The 13,607-nt window shown below is 44.4% G+C and overlaps 1 protein-coding gene across 1 annotated transcript in view; it reads right to left on the bottom strand.

Annotated features, from left to right (window-relative positions):
* Nucleotides 1-13,607, bottom strand: part of LOC138511068 (uncharacterized) — a 3,073,423-nt gene that overhangs the window by 2,549,496 nt on the left and 510,320 nt on the right. Inside the window, exon 5 of the mRNA XM_069626568.1 lies at nt 6,218-6,268. Coding sequence (XP_069482669.1) covers nt 6,218-6,268 — 51 coding nt within the window. The remainder of the gene's footprint in view (nt 1-6,217; nt 6,269-13,607) is intronic.

Below are 13,607 nucleotides of genomic sequence, written 5' to 3'. Positions count from 1 at the left end.
GCCCCAAATGGAAAAGCAGATTCAGGCAGACACAACACGGTTGTGTTGGAAAACGCTGCGGTTTTAAAAACGCAGCGTTTTCCAACACAATAACGTTGTATTTATGTTTGCGGTCGCTTCAAAAGCGACCGCAAACATAAATACAACGTTTTTAAAGCTGCGGTTTTATTTCTAAGTTTTCCGGGCTCCTCCAGCCCGGAAAACTTAGAAAAAAAACGCAGCTAGTGCTTACTTTTTGTAAAAAAAATAGCACTTACCCGAGATTCAACTGCAGCTTTCCTGCTCTGGTCTCCGGTCCGCTTCCTCCGAGTCCCGGCACTAATGAAGGGAAAGCCACCCAGCGGTAGACTTTGTTTACTACAGCTGGCTGGCTTTTCCTTCATTAGTGCCGCAAAAGCAAAAGCCAGCAGAAGAGGGCCTACATTTCACAAAATGGCGGCTCCCCTGTGCTTGCTTTTTCGAATTTTGAGCTTGAATAGCTCAAAATTTTACATTGGAAGTTTTAAAACGGAGGATGCGATTTTTTTTATTTTAATGTGGCCTATCTATTTTTGAAATAACATTTTCTATTAGAGTATCCCTTCAATGAACTCAGTCCGGGCCCCCTGGAAAGACTTTGCGATTGCATACCTGTATGATATATTTGTTCATAGTACCTTCTGGGAAGTCCAACTAACGCACCTGGCAGCAATGTGTGACCAACTCTGGCAGGCAAATCTTAAAGCCAACCTTGATAAATGTCAACTGGCAAAATCTTCCATGAAATACCTGGACTTTCAGGTGTGAAACAGACAAGTATCACCTCAGTAGGTGAAAGTGGAAGCAGTCAAGAGAGTCCTCCTACCAATGACAAAGAGGGCATTTTCAGGATTAATCTGGTATTACTTAAGGTTTATCTCGAACTTTTCAGACCAGAATGCCCTGCTAATGGACATACACATGAAATCCCAACCTAACCACATCAAGCGGGATACACAAGCGCAATAAGCCTTTGAAAAGCGCAAGAATGCCTTATGTCGAGCCCTGTCCTAGTTATGGCCAATTTCTTCAAAAGAATTTGTCTTATAGAGCGATGCCTCTTTAGTTGGTCAATGGACCCGTTCTATCCTAAATCCATGAGGCGGCAGAGAAACGCATCATGTACACAATCCGAAATACCTATTTCCTCAGGAAAGAAACTATCCAGCCATGGAATTAGAATGTCTGGTGATTAAGTGATCAGTCTTAAGTACTATCTTCTGGTACACCAGTTCAAACTTGTCACTCGCAATGCCCCATTGGTATGGATGGAAAGGAACCAGGACACTAACACAAGAGTGTTCAGGTAGTTCTTGGCTTTGCAGACATTCTCTTTCAAGGTAGAACATTGAGCCAGTACAAAGCAGGCTAATGTTGATTTTCTGCCCCTATGTCCCCGGTGGTCAGGGAGGAGGGGGAAGAGCTTACAGGAAAGGATGGCGGTATGCTACAAGTTCCATACCATGGCCTTGTCGAGGGGGGATTGGAACCCCTCTCAGCCAAGGTGCGAAGCCCCCTCCCCCAGGGAGAAATCCAGAGTTAGTCCTACCGCTGAGGAGGACAGTGGGAGTTGAGAGGGACCCAATTCATACCCCCAGTGCAAGCGTAATGTTTTGCAATACACCTTTGCCTGAACCCCTACCTTATGTGCAAAGTGCTTGCCAGTCTCTTTCTCTTTCCTTTAGAGATAGAACAACCAGTGCAAGCTGAGAACAACAGTACCAGAAAGAGAGAGATACACCAGATCCACATGCGCGTAGCGGATATGGTTGATTCGAGTCAGAGACAGCAACCCTCCCAAGGGTCAGTGTTATCAGCAGTCTGGAACGGCATGAAGAGATCAACTAGGAAGGAAGTGGACTGGCAAAACGGCACCTACGTGGGCACGGAGTGAAGCTGCATAACCCTCTCCAGTTAGGTGGTAATGCTTTGCAAGCTGTACAATTCTCCCCAGCCCACCAGAGACTTTGTAATAAGGCAAGGAAACCCCCAGGTGGACTTTTCTCACCAGCTTGGAACTCAGAGCAAAACCTCCTAAAACGTAAATGGATACAGAACGCCCTGGGCTGACATCAGTGTGACAGGGCGAGCCGGCGCAGAGAAAGAGGGCAGGTGTTGTCCCTTATTTAAAGATGTCTTTCTATGGAAGAACTCCTAGAGTATGCAGGGTACTGTTTGATTGGCTATGGTGAAGGGACCAATTACAAGTGTAGGGGGAGCATGAAAGGGACAGAAGGGAACAGGAAGTGGTGGATTATGTCATGTCCATATAACATGAACACACACAGGCACGCATGTACACACACACTAACAGGGAAACCACAACCGCACATGGCATCAGAACCCTGGAATCGCTTGGTGTTTGGCTGCAGGAAGGGAAGGTGACCACAGCTGGAAGAAGACCAAAGAAGCACATTCTGGCTGTAATGCCATCACAGATTTTCAAACTCTCATGGGAACTTGTAATCTCATCAGCCATTTTTAACTTTGGTGGTTGCAAGGATCACATTCAAGACCCTCTGCATCATCCACAGTGGTTTCTGGTTCCTGGGACCTCGCTACATTCAACTCTCTCTCCCTAAATACCTCCCTGATAGAGTCCTTTGGTCCTCTAGCTCCAACTCTCTGCAGATCAGACATTTCTCCAAGCAGAGAGTGGGGAGTAGCTCTCTTTCCTCAGCAGGAGGCTCCCTCTAGAATGCCTCCATGCCCCTCTCCGACTTGAGCTGGATTTCCTTAGGTTCCGGAAGCTCCTCAAGACCTTCCTTTTCTCCAACTCCTTCCCTTTCCCTCTCCCTTGCTAGACTCCACCTTCCGCTACAACTGGTTGCCTGCATCCCTTATGAGTCTTACTGGGGCCAGGCCCTCCTTCGACCAGTCTTTCCCTGCACCCCTTACCAGCACTTGCCCTCGGTTACCCTTCCCTTACTAGCCTACTGAGTCTGGTCCACCCCTATCCTCGCACTAGTTGACCCCCACACCTGTTTCCCGGGCACTTGCCCAGCCCATGGGCTCCCTGTCTCTTGCACTTCTGCCTTCTCTCGCATTTCTCCCTGCCTATCCCATCACGCTAATCTGCCCCCTCCCACCTGCACTTCTTGTTACTGCACTTGCACGATCCGAATGTCACAGGGCCTTGTAGGACCATTATTGTTGTTTTTCCTCCGCCCCCCCCCCCTCACCCCTTTTTGTCTTGTAGTGACCGGAAAGACTTTTTGCTGTATAGGCACCTTACAAATGCTCAATAAATCCTGTGGCATTGGGGCATGTGTTCAACATTAATTGAACTAACATGAACACTGTTCGAGCAATTTCCTGACACCTCCTGTTTTTTTTTAGCACTAACCTGATACCTGAATATCCAGGACACTTACCTGGCTCCTATGCACCCGAGACACTTATCTGACTCCTGGACACCAAGAGCACTCAGCTGCCACCTGAATACCTGGAGCACTCACCTGACACCTGAATATCCAGGACACTTATCTGACCCCTGAACACCTGCAGTGCGACCCCGACATCAGATACTAGGAATACTTTTAATCTTTGTATTAATTCAGTTGTGATCAAACCTTATACACTTCACAACATATAGGGCCTCACCGTTGCTACCGGACTGGCAAACTATGAGTGCTCCAGGGGGCGCCCTCCCACCCTCCAGGTCTGACCTGGCAGGCGGAACGGCACCCGCCCGTAGACACTGACGGTAGCACCGGCACCATTCTGAATGGTTGCCGGTACTACCATCTGCCCCATTCCCATTGAGCCCTATGAGGCTCAAATGGGAATGGGGATAATTATTACTGGCACCCGGCAATGGTGAATTACCGGGTCAGCTGGGGCTGGAATGCCCCGGTAGGTCCCCATTGCCGGGTGCCGGTAAAAAAATGACTCCACCGGCGGATACTGCCAGAGACACAATAAGGCCCATAATACAGTTCACCGAAAAAAACCTTTTTCAAATCAAACATCATCATTGTGTGTAAAAAGTATTAAGATACCAAATAAAAATATGAACTCCCTATTATTATATAATAAAATACAGGTTATTTATTATAAGTACTCAGGAGGTGCCACCCAATTTATCAATTGCCATTCATCGTTGGATCATTGTAAATCCAGTTTAGCGGAAATTAACTGGCAGAATTTTGCTATGGCAATTGATAGTTATAGGTGTTGTCCTTGAAGACACCTTACCCAGAAGTAATCAGAACATGTTGCATTCCAACTTGTACACACACTTTATAAAAAATGAGAGTGTCCCCTGCCTCACAAAATGGTTTGCAGGTTGTAATGTAATCTTGCCCCAAATTGATCGCTCTGTTGATTCTCTAGAGTCCTGTCCACAGCTGGTAAAAAAGGCTTGCTGGGAGTCTGATTGGTGTTGGATGAGAGAGACAATTACTAACTACACTCTCTACGGTGGGGTGCTTTAGTGGTAAAAAATATTGTATGAAACAAAGCCATATATTAACAGGTTTCCTTGTGCGAAATTAAGGACTACATTCTTAAGAATTGGATTTAACCTAATACAAACTATGGAGGTAGAGGGCACTCGCAAGGGGATGGACAGCAATTGGAAAAATTGGAGCACTTATTAATGAAATGCACAGCAACGCTGAAAATAAGGTACAAGCATTGCAACACATTTCTCTCCAATCAAAGATTTTATAAGCATGAGTATGTTTGGAACAGGATCTTAGTTGGTTTAGAAATCTCTCTGTCATTAGCAGGATTAAGGTGTATGGAGGAAATATATGAGATGATCTAGCGATTTCAATTGTACCTTTCTATTTGTTATTTAATGGATTTTATTCTGTTATAGAGTTCTTCCGAGGTATTTGGTGCTGGGTTACATTTTTCTATTTATGATTGTAATATTTGGAAATGTTAATTGAGTTTATGAATATATTATGATGTTGATAATGATGTATTAACTTGTTCAGATATGTGTAAGTTTATATTAGATGTTTTTGATATGCTTATGGTTTATTTATGCCATATGCACATAATAAAATGAATAGTAATAAACGTATTCTGTCATGAGTCAAAACTAGGCAGTACAAATATAAATGTTTTAAAGTTTCTATAATGTTGGGTGTTTTACATATACAACACTGTTGTTCAGACCTGTTTAGTTCCAGTCTAGGTCCAATAACCTCCAGAGAGTCCAATGCATTAAATATGAATTTTATAAAGGTATGCCATAAAAATGTATTAGAGAAAAATCAAATGTTTTTTAACTATTGGTCAGCATGTGCGTGATATACATAGAAATCTAAGAGCTTCCTCCTAGATTGAAAAATTAACCAACTGTTACATCGGTCCCAAAGATTGTCTTTTTTTCATGTGAATTAAATGTATCTCTATAGTAATTCTTAAGCATATTCATAGTCAATCATACTCAAGAAACCTTGGTTAATCTCTTTGCAGGACAACATCCATTTTGAGTTTAATTTTTCTGTTGTTATCTTTAGGATATATTTTGTGCCTTGAGTAGCTTTAATTAACACACTGACAATCTCTGACCACTGTGTTCATTGTCAGCAAATTAAGTTTAACGTCTAATAGTGATGTTGGTATGTTCCGCGACAGCACTAATTTTTTTTGCCAGAAGTTTCCCTCAATACTGTTTAATGTCTCCTCAATGTTGGAAGGGCCTTCAATCCATAAGTCACTGCTTGAATAAATGTTGGTCCTTTAAAGTGATAATGGGAATTAGAGAATAAGAACAATATTTATTATCGATACCTCGTAAGTAGGCTACCAGCCATTTAGCTTTATTTACCCTTTGCAACAATACTATTTTTCGAGAGATGAGAAAAATCTCAAGGCCCAACTATTTATAGTGCTTAACCACTCCTAGGGCTTTGTCATCTACCCACTATTTCCTCCCTAATGTGGTTCCTATTGGTATTTATAGATTGATGATTCTGAGTGGCATAGTGTTGTAAAGTAACCAACATGCGTTGCAGGCACATCATTATGCAGTGCATTAAGATTAGGTCATCAGCGTATGTTAGCAGTGGAAGATGGTTATTACTGAATTTGGGTAGAGAGATACCTGGCTTGTTGAGTATTGATTCTATATCTGACAAATAGATATTAAACAATAGTGGTACCATAATGCAGACCTGGAGTACTTCTTCAATACCACAAATTCGATCTACCTGAAATCAAAAGAGTCCGGAGCACTTACTTGGTCTTATTTCTCGAGCTGTTTGTACTCTCCAGTGAGCACCACCTACTTCTGAAATGCAAGAATAGAGGAATTAGTCAACTGCTTATACAGACATTTTGTACAGAGACTTGCACAAGAAAAAAGACATACACAGCTTCTAAAGTGGAGCAGAGTACTATCCATTGCCAGCAGGAGGTGCATCAGACACAGAAAACACTAGAACACTTGGGAGAGTATGTGGTGAACAAGCCTATCCCTCCCGGTAGATCCCGTTTGTCTTCGTAAGAAGCACACTAGACATCTGTTGTTGAGAGGTGAGGGCATCCTCAGGGACCACTGCAAGACCAGAAATTCAGGTGAACACTACAGGTTATACAGGTGAGGTCAGAGGAGGACAAGGTGTACGACCAAGTGACCTGCAGCAGGAAAGAGCGGTGAAGTGTGGAGATGACTTCTGGCGAAAGTGAGGTATTGGCTAGTGAGCACAAGTTGTACTGCAGTGTGAGTGTGTGTGTTAGTGTGGCAAGTGGGGTTAGGAGAGTTAGTGTAAGGGGTTACTGTGAATGTATGTACTGAGTGAAAGGAGAGTATCCAAGTAGCAGTAGAGTGGACGAGGGAGTAATAGAGTGGAGGAAGGAGTGTAGTAGTGAGATGGATGGAGAAGTAATTAGCAGAGGATGGAGCAGTAGTATTGTGGAAGCAGTAGTAGTGCGGAGGAGTCAGTAGTTGTGAAGTAGAGGGACAGAAGGTTCTAGGGAAGAATGAGAGGAAGTGAGTAGAGTCGAGAGAGGAGAGGCAGGACTGAGCATGATAGAAGGACTGAATCCAACAGTGGGCCTCATTCCAAGTCTGGCGGTCCAGACTGCCAGACTATGAAAATGCCTGCAGGGGGCGGTGCACCCGGCAGGTCTGATCTGCTGGGTGCACTGACCCACGCAGGCATAGTTTTTACATAAAATCCAGGACCGTTAGCAACAGTGCCGGTGCTTCCGTGTCCCCATTCCCATGGAGTCCTATGGGATTCCACAGGAATAGGGACTTACAGTTTCCAAGGCCTGACATCCCAGACCATCGGGACTTGTAATGTCCTGTTGGCACCAGGATATCAGGCGGCAGAACAGTGTTACAAAGTCAGCAGAAACCCGCCGGTAGTACCGGCAGTTACCGTCAACCTCGAGGCTCAGTATTTGTGTTAGATGGAATCCCTTATCACTATAGAGCACTAAAGACTGGTTAGAGATGGGGCAGTTCGGGAGTTAATGGGTGAGTTTAGCTACAGAAGGCAATTTGCCTTCATAACGCATTCCTTATGTAAAACCTAGAATTAGACAGTAGGGGTCCATCTTCTGTATATAATAACCTGGGGGTAAAAATTGCCTGGGTTACAGAGGAGGTGCAAAGCAAGATGAGAGAGCGGGATGGCACTAGGGCCCAGTAGAACTTCAATAAAAACCCTTGAATCATCCTTGAGAGTTGGCACATATATTGAGCCAAAATGACACAGATTGTAGTATATTTTAATCAGGCAACATCTAGTTCATGGGAATTTCCCATCCATCCCAAAACAGGCGTGCACAATTTTTTTATTATTTAACAACGTTATTTTTATCAACCTGTGTAGGGTGAGGCATGGTATCACAAGTATGAAACTGACACATTAGGTACAATTTGTAAAACCTTTATTGAAGCCTCCTACTTTGCCCTATAACTAAGATGGGAGTATTCTTGAACATCAAATGATAAACAGAACAGTCCTAGTGGAGTCTGTCAAATCAAAATGCTAAGAAAAATGAATGCCTGCCCTATCTCTTGTACAAAAAGTGTATAAAGGAGAAATGTATGTTAAGGAAAAATCAATGTTAAAAAGAATAAATGTAGCTCAACCAACTCTCCTCCCCACGTTAGACCGTTAGACCCCACGTAGTAAGGCGGTCCCTGTAGACAGGATGACACACTCTGGCTCAGGTTTACAACACAATAAACAGTTCCAAAACATGGATCGAGACCCGCCTGGCCTTCCATGTTAAAGTCTCTCTCTTCAGACCTCCAAATAATGTTTCAACAAAAAGGTTCATGTCGGTGCCCCTCTGTCGGGCTCAGACCTCTTCAAAACACAGTTCATATGGGTCTCCCTCTGTCGTGCTCAGACCTCTTCTAAACACAGTTCATATGGGTCTCCCTTTGTCGGGCACAGACCTCTTCAAAACACAATTCAATCAAAACTTGCAAAGGGGCTCCCTTCCCCAAGCTAATTATACTTGGGGTATTCCTCTGCCGGGTTCAGACCGCTTTCGGATGTCGAAGACCTTTGAATATGCATGGTTTTCTTTACAGACCTCGCAGGACCAATTCGACTAATAGTTCAAGGTTCAACTTTCACTCTTCCCCTTTCTCTAGGAGTTAATTTTGCTGACTTTGCTTTTGCAGTTCATTCGCTTTATCATTAGAAACAATGTACCTTTCACAGAGACTTGAGTGGGCTACTTCCTTTCGCTGGACCACTCCGTTACTAAGTATCGCTGCTTTTGCAGCTGTCCTTACTTCAAAGTTTATTCACAGGTCTGCCTTTCTTCACATCTCATCCCCTTGCGATATAATGTTCCCACTTCAAACTCTTTAACACACACCGGTCTCTCTGGTCACTTGCAAACTCACCGGCTGCGTGTATTTCTTTCTTGGTTTGTCGATTTCCAATTCACGAGTCAAGGTTAGTACCGCATGTTTGACCTCACCTCACAAACTCAGCCGTTCACCCGGGAGGGTCGCTGGCATCCTTGAAACACAATGCAGCCTGCAGACGTGGGATCTGACTGTCGCCATGTATCTTTCGCGGCCTGTCACAGGCAACAACCTCCCATGGGGAACTCTTGCGATGTTTGACCCGCTGCTCTTGTCCCTGGATCCTTTGCTCTGCTCCAGTAGGTTTACCTTTGCGATAGAAGTTCTGCTCCTACTCGTGTTCCACCTTGCTCAGGGTGTGTCTTTTGGTTCTGACTTTTACATATGTGAGGAGAGCTAACTGGTATCAGGTGTATGCACTAAAAGTCAAGTGCCTGACCTGATTAACGGGACATATCCAGTAGCCAGTGGCGGCTGCTTGTGTAGGGTGTGGGGGCACTGCCCCCCCCCATACCCCCAGGAGTGCAGAGAAAACTGTACTGGCTTTGTGCATTCATGATTTCAAAGAAATGTATTTTACTCTCTAACACGCTGCGTAATGTTTAAATAAATAATTATTGTGTGATTGCAGTCGAGTCACCAGCTGGCCGAGGCTGACTCTGATTGACACAAAAGCAGAGGCCGGGGCGCGTCCCATTTCACGCAATTGCCGTATTACTACACTGCATGGAGCTCATAGGGCTCCACGCAGTTGACGTAATACATTTGTGTTAAGAGGCTGGCGGGGCGCTAGACCTGTGGCCCCGCCAGTATTGATACATGCATAAACAGTGCAGTGTCAAACATAGGAGGATATGAATGGTAGCATTGGGGATAACATTTGTTTTATTGGCTGTTTGTCAGCCAATGAAATGTCTTTGTTATGCTGAGTTGGGTGGGGCCAGGTGGGCACAAGAGAGCCAGAAAGCTGACCTTGGCGCCGCCTTCTCAGCTCGGGAGTGCCTCGTTGCTGGCTGCAAATCAGCCAGGGCGTGGCCAGTCGTTAAGCAGTGCACGGTGGTGGCGCGTTTTATGGTTGCTTAGTTTACCCTAACTGGCGAATTTCATGGGTTTTTCGGTTTTACTTGGAACCATAACGTCCGTTTAACAAAGTTTTTTTCACTGAATTTCATAGGTTTTTAGTAGCGCAACTTAACCATAACGTCCCTTTAACTCACATACATATAACATAGAAAAAACTGAACCCCCTGCCCCGCTAGTGATTTGGGTGTCTGTGGACCGTGCACATGTCCGCGGACGGATGCGGTCACCATCAGCACTATCCAAAAACTCAGGGGTATCTTACATTATTGTATCATGCAATAAAAACACCAAACATGTTCAAAAAGCACCACATAAGTACATTACATTTAATCATAAATAAGAAGTGGAAACTGTATATGTAAGACACCAACCATCCACTGAAATAGCGTTTCCAATATAATGCAATATACCAAAACAAAATAAATATGCCTCCAACAGAAGTATCTCACAGAAACTGTGCAGCAAAAACAAGATCATACCTACACAGCAGTAACACCAAAGGTTTGTAAGAAACAAGTACACAATATTTATTTCATGTATTTATAAATGTTCTGTATTACGAACACTAAAACTAATATTTTTTATTTTTTTTACACAGAAATGTCCAATACTTTGGAATGGCTGGAAGAAAATTCCCCACAATATAAATGAGTGAAGACAGTGATACTAATGGTAGAAACAACATTTCTCTATATAAACCAATTAATAACCATTACTTTATGCGTAGTTAACATATTTATTTTTTTAACAGACCATACAGACAATAAGTATAATATACCATGAGAGACATTAGAAGATCCTCTGAAACGAATGGAACTAAAAATGAATATGTTAACGAAAAATGTCAATCTTCTAAAACAGTTTATTGAGGATCACATTAAAAAAAAGATTAAATATCACTGTCCCACATGTACCTGTTCCCCCTCCCCATGTCCCAGCCAACTATCCCCAAACACTCCCCAGCAAGAAAAACGTTATGATGAAACTTCCATCCCTTCCTCCCCTCCCATACATCATTTCCAAACCCCTAATTCCCCTGTATTTGTTTCAGTTTCTGCTTCCCCCTCTCTTTCGTAATTTTTATACTGTTAAACAATAATAACATTTTAAGTGTGTTCTTGGTATATGCCTGTGTCTAATTTTTTTTTTAAAGGCAGTTAGGGTGTCCGGGGACAGCGCAGGTGTGCGTTATGTCCGCAATTAACCAAAATGGGGGTGTCCTAAGGACACTATACCTGTTCGTGCTGTTCGTAATTAAAATGCTGGTGTCCTTAGAAAACACAATGGGCCTCATTAGGACCCAGGCGGTAAGTTACCGCCTGGGCCGTGACTTTACCACCATGGCGTAAACTACATTTACGCCATGGTGGTTGGCGGACTTACCGCCCCATTCCGACCTTGGCGGGGCGGTAAGTCCCCAATCCCCATTTACCCTTCCCCATTCCCATTTTTGCCCCATAGGGCATAATGGGAGTGGGGAAGGCGTTAATTACGCCACCGTAAATTACGGTGGCGTAATTAACTCCATGGTCCCTTAGCGCCATGGATTTTAACACCTGCTAAAAGCAGGTGTTAAGTCCGCCATGGCGCTAAGGGACCTCGTACTCAGGCGGTAAGGGTCGGCGCTGTTAACGCCGCCGTAAAACCCTTACCGCCTGAGTCGTAATGAGGCCCAATATATCCGCTTGTCCACAATTAACCCAAATGGGGGTGTCTTAAGGACAACATAGCTGTTCGTACTGTTAGTAATTAAAATGGAGGTGTCCCTAGAACACACAAGATGTCCGCCTGTCCCCAATAACCCAAAATGGAGGTGTCTTAAGAACACCCCCCTGTTCGTAATGTCTGCAACCAGAATGAATATGTCTGTAGAACACATATCCCGTCCGCCTGTCCGCAAAGTTGTGACGCACATTTATTTTATTCGGGGACTTCAACACTGTTTGTAAAACACCCTTGGGTCCTACGAACACTGCGCCTGTCTGTAACTGTCCGCCGCACGTGTGTCGCACTTTTAATTAGTTCGGGGACCCGAACATTGTCCGTAGAACACCCGCGCCCGTGCGCACAACCGTCCCTGCGTATTTGGTGTCCAGCGGACAGCCGTCCCATTGGCGAACGTGTCTGCGACATCATCATGTGACCACACCCACGCTGAGCATGTGTCCTGATTTGCGGACACTCTCCAGTCCCCCGAACATTTAAAAAGTGCTTTTTTGAACAATCCAAGGTATTTTACAGTAAAAGTTCACCATTGCACATGTCCCAGACAATGTCCCTGCCGATCGAAATACTTTTTGGAACTTTTTGAGCCCTTTCTTGGTGTTCGATGTGTCTGTGACCAGCGCGGGTGTCCGCGAAGCATGCACCTGCACCCCTATAAAAGGCCACAGCCCAGAGCTGATCCTCATTCTGCTTTTGGATTTCCAAGATTTACAACTGGACAATTGTGCGGGTTGATGTTCTTGGTTACTGGTTCCTGGTTATTAACCTTCCAGATGGCATCCCAAATTGCTTCTGCTGCTACTGCCTCAGCATCAGCACCCCCAGCCCCTCCACCACCACCACGTCCCAAGTGCCGGCAGAGGGGAACAGGCATGAGGATGCAGAGGAGAGGGATGAAGAGGATGAGGTAGTGGAAGTCCCTACTACTAGCACTCATCGTGAGTCTTGAGTGTGGCAGTTATTTACCACTGTTGATGGAAAGGAAAAAGCTGATGCGAGCAAGGTGATCTGCACTCAGTGCCACATGTTGCTGAGTCGTGGCAAGCCTGGTTCGCATAGCTATGGTACTACATCAATGAAAGTCACCTAAGTCGTTCCATGATGGGGCTATTCGTAAGGCTATTCATAAGGTTGTACCTTGCAATAAGCATAGTAGGTTGAGTTCCTCTGCAGCATCCTCCGTTGCCTGTCACCACAAAAGACACTCCCGTGAGACAGCGCATCCCTCCAGCTGCCTCACAGGTCATCCTTGATGCTGTTGACCCTTACCTTTCAAAGGTCACAATATTGTGCATGTACTGCAACGCAGTACTCTGCAGGGGGGAGAACCTTCGGAGTGCTTTCGAGACTGAGGTCAAGGAACATCAGAAGGTCTGCGACCTATCTCAATAAGGCTCACCCTACATCTTCCTCTCTCCACCTGCCCTTTCTTATCCCTGTGGTTGGTGTCCCTTCCGTACCCTCCTGTCCCCTCCTTTCCTTGTGTGTCGTGTTTAAAAAACCCCAAAAACTATAAAACAACAAAAACAAAAAAAGGGCTCTTTTCAGAGTCACCTTTCACAGTTTAAAAATAGAAGTGACAAATAAATAGTGCAGGGCCCTGTGCATTTTTTAGAAGTCTGCGGACAGTCCGCAGACATTTATTTTTTGGGGGCACTGCTCTATCAGAACCATTGCACTTTTCTATGGGAGGAAGTGGTGGCTCTGAAAAGAGCCTTTTTGTGGTGTTTTTTTGTGTTCCAAAAACTTCAAATGGTCAACACCTACTCAAAATGGATTGCTCTAATTCCAAAAAAGGTTGTAATGCATTTTGTAAATTCCACAGAAAAATCTGATTGCCAGCATAAGTAAGACATACTCCATCTCTACGAAAAATGTGTGCACTACAAAACATAATGTTTCATTCTGAAAAGAGGACATACCAACATCTCTCAAAAAAGGCACAAACAGCCTTTTTAACATTGCGCCTTGCTTTCTCCAT

Source organism: Ambystoma mexicanum, chromosome 6p (assembly GCF_040938575.1).
Source record: "Ambystoma mexicanum isolate Mex_15411 chromosome 6p, UKY_AmexF1_1, whole genome shotgun sequence".
Lineage (NCBI taxonomy): Eukaryota > Metazoa > Chordata > Amphibia > Caudata > Ambystomatidae > Ambystoma > Ambystoma mexicanum.
The sequence above is the reverse complement of the archived record's forward strand: the minus strand, read 5'-3'. Positions and strand labels throughout refer to the sequence as shown.